The sequence below is a fragment of the Diorhabda sublineata genome, chromosome 8 (genome assembly GCF_026230105.1).
Source record: "Diorhabda sublineata isolate icDioSubl1.1 chromosome 8, icDioSubl1.1, whole genome shotgun sequence".
Taxonomy (NCBI): domain Eukaryota; kingdom Metazoa; phylum Arthropoda; class Insecta; order Coleoptera; family Chrysomelidae; genus Diorhabda; species Diorhabda sublineata.
In genome coordinates, this window is record NC_079481.1 from 3,900,933 (window position 1) to 3,921,604 (window position 20,672).

Consider the following 20,672-nt stretch of genomic DNA (forward strand, 5'->3'; position numbering starts at 1 on the left):
TTGGAATTTTTGCTCTTAGTGGGTAGAACATTCTCCCTGGAAAACGTAGTTATTGATGATATACACAATGATATGGTCTCAAATGCTATGAATTGATTTTGCACAATAGTGCAGTTTATACAGTGTGCAAATAACAACGCAGTTAATGAAAACAATAAGCTCTTGAATATTGATTAGGTTTGGTTTCAAAATGTGGTGCATAAATGCTTCATATTGTGGGCTATGATATGTACCAGGATGAAAATTAAAATTGCAGTTCCAAGACTAACAGTTTTTCGGAAAGTGTACAACCCAATTTGTTCCGATGTTAGCAGAAATAGCAAAGAAGAAACACTTGCCATACAACTTCTTCTTTGATAACCTTTTTACAAACTTCAATCTGTTAGTCTACCGTACCGTAGTGGTTTTGCAGAAACAGGTACTATCCGCGATAATAGGATTCCAAAGGACTGATACTGAAAAACAAATAATGAATGCAATTCTATGCAATCAACGAATATAATAAAGGTAGGAGGGTACCTAGAATTTTAAATTTCATTCTATATCCATACAAACAAATAAGAAATGCTGGTGTACTGTATATTTACCGTTCTACGTTGCTCCAATGGAATGGTGGCAGCATGTCCAGTTATTTCATGAGAACGTGCATCATCTTGATTGAATTTCTCCAGCATTTATTTGCACTAATTGATATGAGCTTCTTGTTCAACCGATCGTCAAATTATGCGGTATCCAATATGAAAAAATCTTTTTGACAGCTACATATTCATGCAATATTGAATGTATGCCATTGGAAGTAATGGCCAAGTTTGTCTCAATCTTACTTTATGTCACATGATGATCTTGCAATATTAGTTTATGCACAGGATCGATGATTTTTCGCACAATAGTCCAATTTGGACGACCTCCACAAAATTCATCCTGTAGCGAAGTGCGACCACGATTGAATTCAGAAAACCAGCGAAACACGGTAGATCGAGATGGTACTCCATCACCAGAAATTGAAACGAATGGTTTGGCACACTGCTGTTAGTTTAATCCACCTCGAAAGTCATAGAGAATAATCGCGCGGAAATGGTCGCGTTTCAGTTCGATATTTCAACTAAGATGTTAAAATGTTGGGTGAATTTAGAACATTTCTATGAACCGTCATGCCACACACACTCTATCACCGACACCTAAATTGAGAATAGATCAAAAATAAGGGATTGTAAGCAGGTGATGGAATTTTTCTAAGAAACTATTAACAAATCTAACAATTTAAAACAATCCGGTGAAGGATGTAATTCTTTTCATGTTTTTTTTTTCTCATTCGCTAAGCATTATTCGTCACAAATACAGGTTTCCACTTCATACAATATTTTAATAATTGATCAGTTGTAATTTCTTTTTTCCCTTGTAAATATAGGAATGTTTTTACAATGTGATCACGAGCTTAGGTCCAAATAAGGACTTACATCACGATCGCTGCCATTTTAAATATTTCTTCTTTCCTGTGCCTTGTTGAAATTCATTCTAAGTTATAACTATTGGTTTTAATTATTCTTAAATTCTCAGTTTCACTTCGTTGGGATGGTTCTATTGCTCCAACAATAGCAATTCCTAGAAAGTATGTGCGTATGGGGTAAAAAAATGTCTCTCCGTGTAACAGTCTAATTTCGTGTTTCATTTACTATTTGAATGATTGCACAACATGGAATTGCACTCATACCTCATTACGTATTCTATGGCTCTGTTCAGCCTCCAAGGAAATCCGATGTCAACATAGTTCCGACGTTATGAGATCTTGGACAGAGGGGGCGCTGGGGACAGAATGTGAGCAACAACAATCGCCTTTGTGACCCTTCAGCTCGTTCCAGACACCAAAGAATGTAGAAAATTCTACCTTTTGTTATTATTCCCTTATTTCCTAGTGGCTTCCAAATGGCTGGAATATAAAAGAGACGAAAATACGGTAAAAATAGTGAAACGATATGCTAGATCTCATATTCAGAAATGTCTCTAACTTGTTTATCTTCCGAAATTTCATTTCAAATGAACGAGTAGGATTTTAAAATGAAGTCATCGTTGTTAAAGTGAGTCTATATACTGATAATATTCGAAAATGGTTTACAAACTGCCTTTGCTGATATCTTTTTATGAAAAGTTCGTTTTCATAAACTATAAAAATAAAGATTTTGTTGCTACTATGCCGTTAAAATTGAGGATGCTCTTAAAACTATGTTCTCAAGTTTATCCCAAGTTTAACGCTAAATAAAGTTTTATCTGACATCTGAGGAAAATTATTCTTATTTAAAAAAAAGCCAATTGCACCAAAGTTTCATACATATGACAAGAGAGGAAATTAGTGATGAAAAATATTAGCACTTACTTAGAAGCAACTTCCCTTTTGGAGTGATAGTTTCAGTCGCAATACATCCGAGCTTGAAATGATACATTAAGCTTAATGTCACTACAATAAAAAAACACTTCGACGTTTCAGTTAATGCTAGCGTTCATAGCATATATCCTCAGTTATTTGTGTCCCAACCGAAATTTTATAAGAAACCGCAGAGAATGTATCTAATAATGGCGAGGAAAACTGCATCATGCGATGAAGGACTTGGTTTGAGGACAAATATTAGTTACGGGAAATTCACATCATAATAAATCCCATCCGTATAAAGTCATATTGGTATAGGCAGTGGAAATAGAGTAGAGCTATGAGTGGTGCTGGATCAGGAAACAATTTACGTTTGAGTTGAGATCCTACTACTTCTGTAATGCTTCGATAATTCATTCAAACGCATACAAAACTGCTCTAATCTCAATGGAGAATATTTTTAAAAACCAGAAAGCTATATCTAATAATAAACATTTCATTCTATTTATCAAAATTCATCATTTAATTTATCATACAAATGTTTCTCGATCAGATTGGGTTTGGTGTTCCGCCTTGCGAGAAAAACCTCAAAATAAGCATATAAATGTTTCTCGACTTTATTACATATGTTGTTCGATAATTCGTTGACACCTTTGTAAAAGACCCCAAAATAAGCATATTTTTCTAATTTGTACAACATGCTACCATGTCCCAAGACGAATTAGGCTGTGACGGAATGTGGTGAGACGTTACTCAGTCGGCCTCATAGAAACACAACAATTTCAGTCTGCTCAGACCGCTAACACAGACTTGTCTTTTAGCCAGACAGGGACATCTAAAACGTCATTTACATTATGTAGGCATCACTGATAATAAAGAATGCCGTTGGTACATGGAGGAGGAATAGACTGCAGGTGTAAACTAGTGTAAACATGTGGCCAATACTTAAGTAACAATCCAAGTATATTGAATTAATATCTTGAAATCTATGAATAGAGAAACTACCTTTCATTTGATTTCTAACAATCCCTTAGCAACAATCCAATTCCATATTGTAGTGATATAAATTTGACAATCACTTACCCTGCATTAGGAAGTTGATTCAGTTGGGACACATTATTATCTAAATTATATTATATTCAAGGGTAGTTTGATCCCATAACAAATTCTTTTTCATCAATATTATCTAAAAGACTATAGAGATTGGATATGTGTATTTCAATTATTACAGTAAACAACGGCATTCTTAGTTTTGGTTTTCCAATTATATGGTACAAAATAGTTCTAAGTTTCAACAGTAACAAAGCTCACAAAAGACACATGGCAGACAACTTTTATCCTTTGTTGAAAAGCGTTATCTCGGAGTAAATGCTGAAGTTACTTATTGTATTGTTCTATTCTGCAGACCGGAAGTGTTTCCAGTTGTTTCGAAAAAGGCGAGGTCGTAATTTGCACTCCAGCAGAGAAAATCTGCCAACCATTCATTACTTACAGTCTTGAGGCAATTCGTAGTTTTTATCAGTTAATACTATATATTATGTGATTCATTTTTAGCTTAGTTTTCTAAAGAAATGTCAGATGTAATATGATGGAATTTATAAGCTAAATGTACGATTGTGGTTTAACTCCAATGAGAATGTTATTTTACACTGCAAAAAATATTCCAACGACTTCTTAATTTTGTCAAACTAAAGTAATTGAATAAAGTTTTCTCTACAAAAACCTCGATCTCTCTTCTCAAGTTCATTAATGAGATCAGCCATTCATATAAATAAAGATAACACCTTGGAATCCCAAATCACTATGAACGTGACCGAAGAAAACTTCTTTGCCTATCTTGGCAGCACGTTTCTCGGAAAAACTTCATTGTTCCTGCCGTATTTTTGACAAAATATATAATAAATTCTTTTCATTACAAATGGAGATATCTGATCAATAGTTTTTCCCAATGAGCGTGAGCTTTTTATAAGAATTAAGCAATCCGGATACCCACTTTGCAGATAGTTTCTCATAATATCTAACCTTCCACGTACAATAGATTATACACGTTCGGTTGAAATATCAACTTCTTTAATTATAAGACGTAATTTTGTTCGAATATCGCTGAGTATAAAGATAATCACTCACTGGGTGGGCAACTAAGAACAGCCGTCGGCCATATCACAGGAAAGGATTATGTAACAACTTAAGAAAGTCAAAACGCATTGTAATAAAAGTGAAAGAACGCACGTGTAAATTATCTTCAGAATTTTAGGTCCACCATTAAAGGGCGTATTTGAAAATATGCATTAAAAAGCTATTTTTTTCAAATTCATCCAATTAAGTGGTACTTTATAAACGAAAATCGAATTGTTAGGCAAATTTTTAGCATTTTCATTTCACAAGTTTTAGTCTTTCTCTTCAAATAAAAAGTGAGGGAGAGTGGGAATCTTAATTCAAAAAAGGACGGTTTTGCTCAACTGATTCTTATATGTTGTTCGAAACAGCTTTTGTTCAGTAATATAAAATATATTTCTAAGCCATTTAATAAGCAACGTGATTTCTAAAGGCCGTTGCTACATATATTTTTGATATTGTGATTTCAAATAGAAGCATAAAATTGTAAGTGGGCTTTTTAAAAGTAAAGTAAAACAAAATTACAGCAGTGAAAACGGCATGTCGGTATCTTACTTTTGTTTGAAGTTTTCTTTAAATTGAAAATTTATTCTTGATAAAAAGTTCTCACATTGGCCTGTTCTCATACAGCTAGCGTTGTTTGGATGTGAAGCTAATGTTGATATCAATAAGAAAACTTAAATAAACCATGTAACAAATCTGACAATCAACAACGAAGATAACTTGTGAGTTGTGGGGCTCTAGGTGTTAAAAATCTCGTCCATCACTTTCTATACAGGAAATTAGTCGCAGAATAAAAGATCTCCTTCAAACCAATAGATGATAAGGCATATTATGACTTGAATAATACGACAGGCAATACGAAGTATCTCAATTACGTAGTCAGTTATTTGAGCTTTCAATTGGTAGATTTGTTACATGGTACTTAATTGGTTGACTTCCTGAAAAATTTTCTTTTTCAATTTTATATATTCAAATAGGCCCTCTAGTGATGGACCTAAAATCATGAAAATAATTTCCTAGTGTATGTAGGAGCCACTTTTGCTATATTTTTTCAAGATATGACCGACGCTCGTTCTTAGTTGTCCAGCCGGTACAAATCATTCTATGCAACGAAACCCTTCCAAGATAGTATTCCTTGGTGGGTTTGGGTGGTTTACACCCAAACATGACACGAACTCCGCCATATGCACCTTCACCAAATTTTGAAATTTTCATTGTAGCTGGACAGGGTCAGCCTACGGATCCATTTTGCGAACTTGTTCGTAACATATCCAATGAAATTTCATTTATGCTATATATTATCTGCGTAAAATGATCTGATTCGTCTAATCCTTTTTCTAATCTTAGTTTAACATGGTTAAGTCAATATAATCATTCTCTTCCTGCTTAATTCCTTAGTTTTCTTTTTTTAAATTCTAATTTTATTTGATGTTAGTTTCAATTCTACCCTCAATTTATACTATCCTCTCCATAAAATACTTTTTCTGTATTTACTTAATCTCTATTTTCCCTCTAGCTCAGATAGAGTTAAGTGCCTCGTGGACGTTATCACAGATGGCTTACTCGATTCTTTCACCGATACGCGCACGACTTAACTTTTTATTTTTTATGTGTTCTTTTCAAATTCTCCTGGGTTTGTCACTGTCGTTTATTTTTGATAAAATTCTAAATCAATACTAGTATATTATAGGTTTATTTGATATCGAATTATAACTTTTCTGTTGATAGGGATTAGATACAGTTTAATCAAGAAACATCAATCAATCCAATAAAGCAAATCATACCAAAGATTACTTATTATATTCATGTGGTTCACGACAATGTTATTTTTTAAGACCATGTCTAAACCTTAACTACTGATTTGAAATTTATAAAAGACTAGTTGGCCCGCCAGACTTCATACTGCCTCAATCGATAAATGAAAGACCTAAACGTTTGTATAAAATAAACTTAAAACAAACAAAAGGAATCCTCTTTTATCAAAAGAAAAGTTTGGTATGAATGGAGTTTCATTATTATTTTCGATTAATTACACATGATATTGCTTACTTACAAAAGAGAGTTTTCCTCAAATACTTACTATTTTTAAAGTTTCAATTTGATATTAACAGACACACATAGTTATTATACAGTCTAATAATCAATAGAAAGCTTTCTAAAAAACTATATTTTTTGTTTTGTTTTGTGGTGCGTAAATAAATAAAGATGATGGAAAACTCCAAGTTGATTACGCAAACTTTCAACGACTCGCCTTGCGATTTATTTATGGTCATGGCAAAGGCCAGAAGTGCCAGGAATTGTAAACGTTTCAAACCGAATGGTGTGAATAAGCACTGATTAATCTGTCATTATAAAAACTACTTTTCAAAAATGTTTTAACTTCTTAGAGAATCGTGAAATTGCTACCTTATTTCCTTTTTTTCGTTTGGATTTATTATGTTTCCAACTTATAAAAAAGCACAATGGTCTAAGAGTTGGTATTGATATTCGATAGCTAAGTTAAAAAAACATTTCTCATCATAAACATTATAAAATCATAGAAACTTACCCAAATCAGAAAGACTGGAAAAAAATTGATCAATAGACCTAGTATGAGGTGTCAGAGGTCACATTTCTGGATGTAAAACTCATCAAGATATTATAGGAGTCAGATTTTCCGCCACTAGCGAGCAAATTAACTCAAAGAATGTTAATAAACATTATGATTGTTGATAAAACTATGTTATGAAAAAATCTTTTAATGCAGTTTCAATTTTAGTTTTGTGTGTTAATTTATAAATTTATATGTTTTGTGTTGATAGACCCAAATTGCAATCGAACTTGGATATTATCTAATTAAATATTCCATGCTTCTTTCTCGTAACTGTAATTGGTTATAACATTGGTAAGAACTAGCTTTATACCAAAAATCTAAACACCAGGAATTTTAAATAAAATAATTGAAAGAAAACTAGAATTAGCCACTTCTACAAACCATCTATTTTAACTATTCCATTTTTTCTTAGATGAAAAGTTGCGTCGTTATGTTCTAAATACATTTATTTCTTTTTTTTTATCATCATTATATTTTAAGTGGTCGTTGCTTGAGAGAAAGGTGAAACTTTTCTCATCATCCTCGAGAGCTGCAACTCTAATTCACTAGTTTGCGAGTAAAGGCTGCTACTCTTGAATGGGGTTAAATAAATTTTACCACAAAATACTATAAACATGTAGAGGGTTTACTCTAAAGTACCACATGTATCTTCAATGTATACCGTGGCCCTTTAATTTGTCAAGTTTTTAAACTAAAAATACAAAATTAATTTTCAAATTGAAACGACTGCACCAAAACTATTGAAAATATATTGTATTTAAAATTCATACATTCAAATATATTTCAGGAAGAGGTTAAGTTTGTACCACTAGTGAGACTGGACAGAGGCGACAATCAAAGGAGAGCGAAGTGCATTTGCTGTTCGAAGAAGTCTTAATATATCCATTAAAATTGATTATATTAGGCTATTTAAAGTTGAGTATAAGAGATTATAATATGGAAATAAAATTAACGCAGCATTATGCGAAAATTGCTGCACGGAATGATCTAAGTCATTGAGAGGTTTTTTTTAAGTACCGTTTTCGAATAAGAATATACGAAAAGATATTATCATTGCTTCAAGCCTGTATTTCAACAAACTGTGCCGACATTGTCGTCGTTTACGTTGCAACTCTTGATAGGATCTGGATGGGTGATACAAAGTGTTCCTTATTTCACCCTCCATTGATGTATCGTTTCGGATTACCAAATTATTGTTTCATATCAATATGACCGTAAAGACACATATATTTGGCAACCTAACGTAAGGATTATTGTATTCATTAAGATTTATAGTACACGATCCTAATAGGGACCCACTCGATGTGACTCTAACGAGCATACATATGATTATGTACAGCCTTTTGTACAATAGGATTTCAGTCTTCAAAAGCGGTCTGGCATTCGTCGTGTATAGTCTTCGGATTATTGGAGCCAAGTTTAACTAATTATTTTATTGTTTAATAAATAGCTCATTTCAAAGTAGTTTTGATACGAATAATATAGTCAACCATCATTGGTTAGCCCGAAAACACATTACAATAGTCACTGGACGCTAGTACAGATCTGTGAGTGAGGGAAATGATAGCTGTTATCAACCAAAGCTCTGTTCAGACCATGGATTCAATCACCCATAGGTGGATCAGTCATATATAGAAAGTGTCTATCCACTGTAAACTTTGACTTTTATTGTTCGATTATATAGATTGATTTCGAAGTACACTCAATTCTCCTTATTCCACCAAACTCCTGAAGGTCAATGGACACAATGCAAAGAGTGAAAAGCAACTAACCAAGCAGCCATGCACTCAGAACAATTCTTGAAGTCTTGAAAAATATACATTGAATTTGTGATTTCTTTTATAACTTACTAACATCATGTTATGGCTTTTTTTTAGTATCGATTTCTTGGGAAGGTTTCTTTGGATGTTTCTATTCTAGATCCGAATTATCAGAACATTGTAATGCTATCTTAGAACTACTAGAAAAATTACTTATGAGTGGAGTGAAACCTATTCTAAAATACTAAACAACCGTCTCCATGAAGCAAATCCATTGTGTCCTGAAAAAAGTGTGTAAATCTTTGAAGATGAAGAATAATATTCGACTGCCTTATCAGATATCACTTAAGCATTCGACAAAGTCTCCAACGGACTATTTATATAAAATTGGGATAGACTTTCCGAATAAAATATCTGCAAGACAGCCCTTTCAAGTCAAAATGAAGAGCACATCCCAGCTCTGAATACAATGATGTCAGAAGTTTAATAGGGGAGTAGACTTGGTCTGATTTTTTATCTTATACACACAACCGATACACAACAATGTAACTACCGAAATATAAGCAGATGACATATTATGAGGACCCCGCTAGGCTATCCTAATATTCTAGACAAGCTTGGACTGGTGGTCTCATGGCTGAGAAGTAGAATTGAAATGGTTGAAATAATTCTCTCCATGTAGCTAACACCCAACAGGCAATATCTACAGCAAAAAAAGCAAAATATCTTGAAATTCATCTGGAACATTGGCTAACCTGTAGAACACACATATCTATAAGAAGAAAACAATCAAGTTTTAAACTCTGTGAACTGTACTGGGAAATAAGTCGAAGATCCTAGCTTACAATCAACAACAATCTGCTACCATACGAAATTACACTGAAACCCATTTGGAGTTATGGTATACAGCTATGGGGTCAACTCAAGCATAGCAATCTAGAATCATTACAGTGAAAAAACCCTTAGTCTCATGAATGTTACTCTTTAACATCATTTGATCGTGGCCATAAAATGAAGTCAGTTGAAGGAAAATATAATTCTCACAGAAGTATCCATCATCTTCTAATAAGAGCTCCCACTTACCAAAGGCTGAGAATGCATCTTAGGCCATAGTATGTGTTGAGTAGTTATCCCAGAATTAAAATTTATTCCATCTAAATGGTAGCAACAAGTCAATTAAGATTTTGAATAAAAAAAAACGTTTTCCAAATAAACATGTCTGTACTTCTTGAAGGACTTTCTATAACGTAACAATTCTTATATTGAGTGTTAAAAATGTTTAGCAACCCGAAATCGGTTTACCATACTATCATTAAAAAATATATTCCGAACTTAGCCACATGATTAGTACACCTTTTATTCAGTGATGCTTAATCTCTTCGCGCTTTTCAAGTATATTCATTATTAAAAGTCTTTTAATGGATGGATTAACAGTTTAATTGAAAACTCAGTTTCTTTTTGGAGTTTTATTTAATTTTCCTACTTCAATTCACGTGATCTCTTTTTTGTCCTGCAGTGTACATCTTATATATTGAAGAAAATTTTGAGAATGAAAATAATTAGCAACGACTGTTAAATTGTTCAACATAATCGATCTCATGAATGAAATTGAATTTCTTTAAAAATAACTGCTAATTTAAAAACAAGAGATGATGCAGTCGCCTTAGCTTCTATCGGTATACTTATCGGATCAACGGATTTTCACTTATTATCACAAACCGCACTGAAAAGCCACTAACGTTGCGGTGACGGTGGTCCTTAAACGAATATTCCAGCTTCCAAGTTACAATTCAAGAACTGATCATTATACAGCCCGATTCACATCAATTCGATTAAGGAACTCTATAAAGCACTTACCGCCTCCGTGTGAATAGGGTGAGTTGCAAAAAGTAGACCCGCTATAGCTGCAAATGGGGGCCGTAGACCAGCCACGCACAGACATACTCTGGTGAATAGAGAACAGGCTGCGCTATGTAGCAATATGTTCGTCAAGTGGAACCATGCGGGCTTCAAGCCGAAGATCAAATAGTTGGCTCTGGAATAAAAGGGTATTGTTAGACTCTGAATTACTTTAGAAGTTTAAAGTTGAAAGAGTTGATCAATATCGTTCATTGCCTCTTTTTATTTTTTCGTTCGAAAATTTAAAAGAGTCGCTTTTTATTCGATGAAAAATTCGTATCAAGTTGCTTTTTCTTTCATAATCTTTTTTAATATAACGAACAAAGCCGAGAATTTTAGTAGATCAGAAGTTTTTCTTGAATTAGGTATCTATTTAATAACATCTAATAATGTAATTAAGGAAATTCAAATAAGGAAAATACATACTTCACACACTTGAGTATTACATGTTTTTTCCAAATATTTGCATAAATCCTTTGTAAATTGAGTATAATTCAACTTTTGAAAGATGGAAAGCTTTGGCTGGCATTGAATTTTTTTAATCTGCTAATATTGAGCAATTACTTCTATAGCAGTTTACGAAATACTTATCTTGAAGCAGGCAGTAAAACGATTCAAAGAAAATGTACGATTATTCCTAGTCTGAAATTCATAATAAGTCGTTTCAAAAGCTCTAAACCCTGAGTTCTGTTCGGCAGTTTGCATAGAGTGTGGACCAATTTGTGTTTATTTTGTGCTGTTGAAGAGGTAAAATCGATTTGTTCTTTGTAGTGTTGCGTCAATATGGATGGAGCAGGGCCGGATTAAGCTAGGGGCTTGGGGGGGCTATAGCCTCGGGCCCCAGGTCCAAGAGGGCCCCATCATTTGGAAATCATTCTGTATTTTTTGATGTGTTGATACCACAAATCTAACGTATTGATATTATTTTGTGAATTTTTCCGGGTTTTCGAATTCCTTAAGGGGGCACCGTCATTATTTTAGCCCCGGGCCTTATAAATCTTAATCCGGCCCTAGGATGGAGTCATAGAAAGGACGACGTATGGAAATACTGAGCAATGTAAAGTTTCAGCTCTGAAATTATTTTCTACGTATATTTTTTCATCTCGAAATAGCGTATATTGACCAAATTACGAATTTGGTGAATTAGTATTTTGTTTTGGTATTGAGTAACCTTCATTACGATAGACATTTTTCATTACAATTTTTTCCTATTTCTTCAATTCCGCCGGTATCATAATTCAAATTATGATTCACTTTAGGGTTACGTTTTTAGAGTTGGATACGGAAGGTTTAGTTTAACAGTGACAAGCGCTTGTCACAGAAGTGATTGAAACCATAAAATCACTAAAAGTAACGTCAACTTATTATACTATGGCATGGAATCGGTAAGCACCCGGGTGATAACCCGGAATAACCAGATTGTATTTTGTGAAAATGTAGAGCTACGGAATTTCCGAAATGCTGAAAATTATACGATTTAGTGATACTTTGGGTTTTATAAAACATATGTAGAAATATCAATAAGAAACATACAAATATTCAAAAAAATATATCTATCAAACTAATAAGTGTACTGAGTTGAAATTCTAGAGAAGTCTTGATTGAGATAAGGTTCAACTGGAAAAAAATCAACAAGGTGCTAGCTACATCATTATCGGAAATACGTCTGCACAAATATCAATATGAAACATATAAATATTCAAAAAACCGTATCTATCAAACTAATAAGTGTTTTGAGTTGAAATTCTAAAGGAGTATTATTTGAGATTAGATTCAACTGGAAAAAAATCAACAAGTCGCTTCTTCAACCATTATTGGATATTATATAAAATTCTTCTTATATCTTATATGATTTGATAAATAAATCATAATTTAAACAACCAAGTTTTGATAGTCAATCAAGTTGAAAAATGAATTGAAGTTTCAAAAAAATTAGGGAACATGTTTCTGTATTCATTCTGTATTCAAAAGTATAAACATTCTCAATTTTGAATACTTGATTAAAATGTCTGGGTCGATGTTACCCTGAAAACTTGAAATGCTTCGTACAACTTTTTAAAAACAATTATGACATTCCACTCTCATTAACAGCGATATTAATGTTCTTGCTAGTCATTCAATTATTCAATCCATATTAAGAATTATTTTCCTCCTCATAGTTTGATAAACTATAGAGGAAGTTTTTCAATTTTTTCCACACATTTTAAGCGACCGAGTTGATAGATTTTCAATCGGACAGTATATTGAAATTTGATAGAAAAATTGTTCTCACATTTTATACACAATATTTCAAGAGTTTGGATAATTACCCGGAATTAAAAAAGCATACAGAACGAATTATCTGCATGGTTGGTGGTACCTATTTATGTGAGTAGAGGTTTTCCATCATGAAAATAAATAAGAACAAACATCGTACAAGACTTACGAGTGAGCACCTCTAATCAGTTCTTAAAATAACTACAAGAAATATGATACCTAACATCAATGAGCTTGTCAAAAATAGAGAAGTCAGAATGTCAGCCCAACATAATTACCTACCATCTTTATTAACTTTGATATGATTTTTAACAACCTTATATTATATACTTATATAGTTTAATAAATAAAATGTTATGATAATTCAGTTCATTTTTTTATATTTTCAATCTGGCCCACCTACAAATTTAAAATTTATTATATGGCCCTCCACAAAATTGAGTTTGACACCTCTGATTTAAATAATGTTTGTTACACTATACACCTCTTTAATTTTGTTATGAAATTATGATTACTAGATTTATTTAAGAAAATGAAAGAATTAAAATTTAAATTAATATTTTTATCGAGATAAACTTAATGGATTTTTATGTAAAAAGTAATGGTTGAAATGAAGACATTTAATTACAGAAGTAACTAAGTTACTTGAGAGTTTACTTCAGGTACATTAAAAATATAAATTACTTTGTGAGGTTGTTTCAAAGAAACCTATTTTAAACATGGTTTCACAGTTAGCATATTGAAGTATCTACGATGAGGGTATATATAGTAATAAACTTATCATATTGTATTATTTCTCTCTTCTTATGTTATAAGTTTCATAAAATGGTAACATGTCAATCTTGCTAAGGTTTGACGACCTTTTTGCAAATAAAAAATTGTTCTAAATTAAATCCCTTTTCAACTTTCTCAACATATTTAAAGCCAGTTCACAATTTCTTACATTTTTTTTATTTTATATTACTTCTTCTAGGGATTTAGTTCAGTCCTCTCTTTCTATTTCATACAAAGTGAAGCTGTTTTTTAGGCAAAGCTTAATTGCATTTTAATAGTCTTGAGCAGTGTATAATTGATCCTTTCTCTTTAATGCCTTTCCAAAACTGCACACTGTCTGTCGTTTGGGAAAAATGATTGACCCGACAGTAAAAACTTGTGATCTATAACATTTATGTTATTATCGCCTGATTGAACAATCCGTAACCACATCAGTGCAAGCTTAAAATTGCGATTTTGTCCAGTAGGTACAAATTTCACTGCATGCACACACAGATGTGATTTCGAGTTTTTGATATCTGAATATGCTTCAGACAGCAATATATTTTTCCTTCCGCATCTCCAGATGCTACAGTTTTCCCCTTCTAATAAATTTTCGCGCCATAAACGACTTCTATGAGTAGATGATATTTGAAGTCTTCAATTAAAAATTCGATTATTTCATCTCAATTTATTAACAGTTAATTTTTCGAAAAGATCAGATACATACAATAATACCTACGTATAGAGATCCAGCTTAATATTGATCAAATCATTTTAAAAAATTATTAAACGGATGATTCCATCAAAGCTTCGACATGAAATTGTTTGAGAATACAATATTTTTTGTCATTGTTGTGTTTGGAAATGAGAAAACTCAAATTAATTCAACATATGAAGCAATACTTTTTCCTTTGTATTTTCCTTTTAGGTGCAATTTGAAAAGCAAGTACATAAGTTCATAATATATTTCAACTATAATTTCTATGGATCAAACCTACTCTAGCATTAATAATTTTCATAGGAAAATAATCGCCCACAGAATCTTTTACTTTTTTATCAACATATGATGACAAATTAAAATCTTGATTATTATTGGCTTGAAACCGATTACTAAACTCTTTTCATTTTCAATATACAACTTTTTCTGTATATTCTAAAACAAATTATTTAAATTAATGAAATTGAATTACATCCTATCAATATAATGTAGTAGGAACACCTCTTCAATTCGATGCCTTCCCGTCTTTGAAGACAAGTCGGAAAACTAAGTTTTCAAATGCAATTTAGAATTTCTCACAGACATTATCGACATTACCCTTCAGTATTCGAATCGACTGCGAATTTTATGAGCATCGTGTAATGGATTTAGGAACTCTCTCTCAACTTCCACAAAAATAATTAAGAACTCCTGAAATTAAATTGCTGAACGTACGTACCTTTTTAGTACATGTTGAGATTGGCGAAACGCTATTGGTGCGATGCGAATCTAATAAAAGAATGGCAAGAGCCCTCAAGCTTCTTCTGCTTATTGAGTTTATCTCTGAATAATGAATGTGGCTTTCCGTGAATTAATGTATAATGGAGAATGAGACTTCAGCATACCTTTCAATAGACAGCTAGAATGTTAGAGATCGTTTTACTGAGTCTCTATTTTCTGATTATATTAGTTTAAGGAAAATCAACGTATTTGACTGTATTAACTTGGAAAGTGTGGAAAATGTGCTTTTCTACGCATATAAGCGGCCACTTTACGAGATAGTGTCATTTCAATTGATAAAATGAATGAGAAACATTCAAAACCAGTTTTTGTCGCGTCTAATGACAATTTTTTTTATTTGTTAGAAACTTTCAATGCTTGTTGACTACTACCATCAGATTGTGAATAAAAAATTTCATATGTTAGCTGCAACTATACCTACGATGGTTGCTACTTAAATTTTGAGATAAACAAATGAAAACAAATATCTATAATTGGATATTATTGTTTTTCAAAACATTCTCCATTAAGATCAATACAAAAGTTGGCGACATGTCCAGTCATTACGATAAAACAGACGACCGCAAACAACTTTTGTTGGATTTGGTTTGTTTTGAAAGACAAATGATTAGTTTAAATGCTCGTCGACTCTTATGATCTTTTGAAGCATCGCCATCGACTTTTCTCTGTATTTCTTTACACCACTCGACATAAGCTTTTTTGAGCGATTGCCAAATTATGCAGTATCCGATGCGAATAAAACTTTTTGACACCCAAATGTTCAAGTTATATTGAATGAATGCGAGTGGAATTAATGCTTAAGTATGTCACGGTATGTCACATTACGATTTTGCAGTATCAGTTCCCGCACAACATCGATGTTTTCAAGCAGAAAATCCGAATTTGGACGACCTTCACTGAATTCATCTTGTACCGAAGTGCGACCACGATTAAATTCAGAAAGTAAGCGGAAAACTGTAACTCGAGACACCAAAAGAAGCGAGTTGATCGGCACACTGCTGTTGGTTTCATCTTTATCTAAGTCATAGAAAATCGTCACATGAAAATTCGCGATTCAATTAAATTTTTTGACAGAGTTAAATGTTTCAAGTATTTGTAAACAACTCAAACAGCACTCGTATGACAAACAAAACGACATAGAATAGCACTTGAAAACCGGTGTTCAAATTTCTTTATACACCTGCTATTTATTGCTAATTTCTCTCAGTATTAGTGATTTGTTAGGCATTTCTTGAGATTTTTCATCGTCCTTTCAAGATGCAGACAAGAGAAGGTAATTTTTTATTCAAAAATATCACGTTCATCTATCCGCAGCGAAAAGTTTCCCAGTTCGAGTTTCCAGAACGAAATCGTTGCACATATTACTATTGTCCTTTTAAATCGAATCGATATAGTTCTCTAGTATTACTTACTCTAATCTACCATTGATAGATGGCGCAATTGGTTCTCAAGCTTTGCATTTATCAGTCGGAAAACCTCCAAAAAAATAAGGAAAATCAACTTGTCAAATGAACTTTTCGCTTTCTGCTCGAATGAAAATTATTTTTGTCGGCTTCATTGAAACTAACCGAGTTTCATGAATTTTTTTAAATGTCTGGAAAAAGTTGTATCTTTGCGAAAAGTCCTTCAGTAATGTTTATCGGCTAAGGGTGCCCCAAGAAACGTTGAAGATCGTTGGGGTAAGATAATGCTTCGCTTAGTTGAGAGCCTGACCTCACGTTCCACAAGATTTTTCGGATGAATTTTCACTTCTGGCTTTTCCGACCTTCAAAACTTCTGGCGTTGTTTCAGTGTTTTTATTTGAGGTTCGGACCCGACGATTTTAGAGTTTTTACTCGTGTACCGTATGAGATTTTCCAGCCCTATTTTTCGCCCTGGAAAACCGGCTGGAATTTTCATATCCGACCTGTACAGAGTGCCATAAATGCCGTTCGGTGATGTACTAATTACGGGCTCCCCGTTTCCAAGCTCAAACGTCATGTACCTTATCGATGCTGTTTTATGTAGCCAGCTCCCCGACTACATCTATTTCAAAACAGTGAGCAGCTAAAATGAATTGTTGTCAAAAAGTAGACCACCTGAATAAAGGTTAGTTCCAATAACAATGAAAATAATTAAAAAAAAAAAGAAATTAGCAAGTAGGAGCAGCAATAATTTTGAAAAGAGAACATATAGTGAGAATGATAAAGATAAATCCAAAGAAACAATGCACATTTCTCAAGCCCAGAATTTGGTATAAGAAAATTTAGAAATCATACTTAGATTTCGAAAATTCTGTCACATCACTAGAAATAATGAAATGGCGACGTTGTTTTGCGTTTTTCTTGTTTTAAACACTTCGTCTACCAATTCCTTCTCTTCTATTTCTTGAAATTGATGGTTCCTATATGCATTCGGTACAGATCTGTTTTTAAACCTTATCAAGGAGCTTTGATGTTCGTTGATAATAACTTCAATGATTATATCGTCTTCGTTTATCTATTCCTTCTCTTCTGTTTCAATCAAAAGGTTATTTTTATTTCCGCGAATCTGCTTTACAATACCTGGAAAACTTGACGCGTAGGCCGTTCATGTTATAGATCAAACTCTCAGGAGTATTTCACGTTTGTAGGAAAGTTAATCATTCAAAGTCCCAAAAAATATCGATCTTCTGTGTAGTGTATGGGAATATTGTTTGTTTTTTATATTCTGGATTCTTTCCGCATACATGAAATGATGTTCTCTGAATAATAGAATTCCACCGCTCTCAACCAGACACAAAGGTGAATCTCAACAACTTTTTCCGGGTTAAGTGAAAAATCGTTATAACCCCTATGTAGAGTATCTAGAGTGGCGAAAAATCCCCAGAAAATTGATGAAATATCCAAATCGTAAAAAAAATTTTACATCCAATGTATCGGTGTTTCTGAAATATGTGAAGGTCTTTTTTATTATCCGGGTTCAAAAATGCAATCCAGGGATTAAATCCGACCATGTTCTTGATTTTAGGTCTCTTCTGATTTGAAATTCGTTTTTTATCGTAGTTTTTAAAAGAAAGATAAATTACGAAATGTTGACGTTTCGACTTTTCTCTAAGTCTTTTGAAATTTGGAAAAGTCGGAACTTCAAAATTTACCTTTCTTTCTACTTTCTACTTGTATATCACATGTAGAAAACATCTGGTACGAGTCAATTAGAAATTTTAGAATAATTTACCACTTGGCAACGGTGTACCTCAGGACTCAGTTTCAGGTCCACTCCTCTTTTTGGTAATTCACGTTATTCTCCAATGACATCAGCGTAACCTGTAGTGGTCCAGATATACAAGCTCTACATTCTATCATGGGCATACATAAATATGATCTTCAAATTAGATCAAATTTCTTGGTCATATTGACAGTGCCCGTTACTGAACTTTACATCTTTGAAGACTTTGGCGAGTGAATTATACTCTGCTTGTTTAGCGATTAAATCTGAGTCTAAAGGCTTTAACAACTCGTTGTTAAAAGATATTGTGTGTCTTTTCCTAATTCTAGATGAGACTAAGGTCTTTCACAAGGATAATGGATCAAAATGTTACAAATTAGAAGTTAAAATCTCGTACATCGGTTGTTATCACTTTGATGAGATGCAAGATTGATTTCGTTTCTGGGAAAACGATGAACACAAATTGGAATCTCATCAACTATGGTAGACATATTATCACACAGTTTGAAAAACTGTGGCGGAAATCAGAGAAAAATATTAACTGTCCTAATATGAAATCTAATAGTTATACTTACACCGAACAAAAATATCAATATCAATCAATATTCTTACTTGAGGGATGGAATTATGAGAAAAATATAAAAAGTAACATTATGAATATAATGAGGGTTTTCATCCACAGAAACAATTTAGTTGACATTATTATCCATTGAAACGACGTTCTACTACTAAAACTTTCAAAATGATATTTTATTTACTGCAAATAACGATTTTCCTGCCAATTCTTTCAATAATTCAATTGAAGTACATTGCTGTAGTTTCATAAGTTTAAAATTTAAGAGAGTAGAGAAACTATAACAATGAATATTTTGCTATGTAAGAGAAAAGTAGTTTTCTTAATTGAAATGAAATGAAATGTGAAAACGACCTAAAACCGGAGAATAACCATATGGTTTCTGTCTAAATGGCAGAGAGAAATATGGCGATTTCAATGTTGGAAGTAAAATAGATCATATTACCAACCACAGTTATGCGATTTTGGAAACTAGTACCAATATTTGTTAAGATCGCAATTTTTATAATTTAATTACAGTTGAGCTAACCAATTGGATTTTCCACAATTTATAAATTTACAGTGATATTATTCTCAAAAATATCAGTCCAAACTCTCAATTTCTCTGGATATTTCACTGTTTGATCTTTTCGTCAGTAACATCAATGTTGTGTAAAATATTCCGTTTTTCAATTATGAACCTGTCATTGTTCCAAGAAAAATCGAACTCTCTGTAACAATTTTCCTCAAAAATTTTCTTTGACGAATTCGTATTTCACATTAGTAAAATTTATTCAACTATACTTTTCCATTTCATACAAACTGCGTCAATATTTGCTATTTTTTAAAATTTTATTAAACGATATTTGAAATGAGGTATAACTCAATCCCTTTTCGTTCTGATATTCTAGGGTCCGTGCCTTCCACACAGGAGCTTTACATATTCCATATAGGGAACAAAACAAAACATAGGATACGTTTTCCAATTGACAAAATAGCATGATAATCATTGGATCATACTTTGTGAAATAAAAAACTTTCTGATTTCAGCTACTGAAATATATATGCAAAGATTACACCTGAAATGAACCATAAGCTCTTTTATCATGACAACGCACCATGTAACAAGCCACTTGTATTCTCTTGAAGTAATTTCGTCTGAACTTATCCGCTACACTAACCAGATTCAGTGTCATGTAACTTCTTTTGGGGAATATGAATCAAGTGCTAGAGTAGAGGAACGTTTCAACACAATTGAAATATACATGATAGCTGAGATTGAGTAATAAACACCATTGATTAGGTTGTAGATTACGTAGATTTTTTAGGGAAGTGGTTTTGGCTGATAGACACTTTGCAGAAACAGAAGACTCAACATCTTATTCTTCTGCTTCCAAAAATATAGACTTCTCTAAATGAGGTTATTTTTTGAGTTAGTTACTTAAGCCTTTTAGCGAAATGGGCAGGAAATTCGCAGATTAGATGCTCTGCTTTTTCCATGGCTTGCTCATAGAATCTGCAGTTGTCGTCTTCTGCCATGCCCATAGTCTTAAGAGTCATCACGAGAAATTTTTCATATTGGCCTCAAGTGTTTCCCTAGTAAAATTCCACCTGATTGTTTAGTCCGTTATTGATGTGGCATATCGTTAGGCCACAGTACGGCTTTGGTCCAAGGTATGGAGTCGTTGTCC

At 32.9% G+C, this 20,672-nt stretch overlaps 1 protein-coding gene across 1 annotated transcript in view; it reads right to left on the reverse strand.

Moving 5' to 3' along the window:
• LOC130447339 (protein O-mannosyl-transferase TMTC1-like) overlaps positions 1-20,672 on the reverse strand; it is a 315,042-nt gene that overhangs the window by 100,467 nt on the left and 193,903 nt on the right. The window contains exon 4 of the mRNA XM_056784106.1: positions 10,691-10,868. Within this exon, the coding sequence (XP_056640084.1) occupies positions 10,691-10,868 (178 nt within the window). The remainder of the gene's footprint in view (positions 1-10,690; positions 10,869-20,672) is intronic.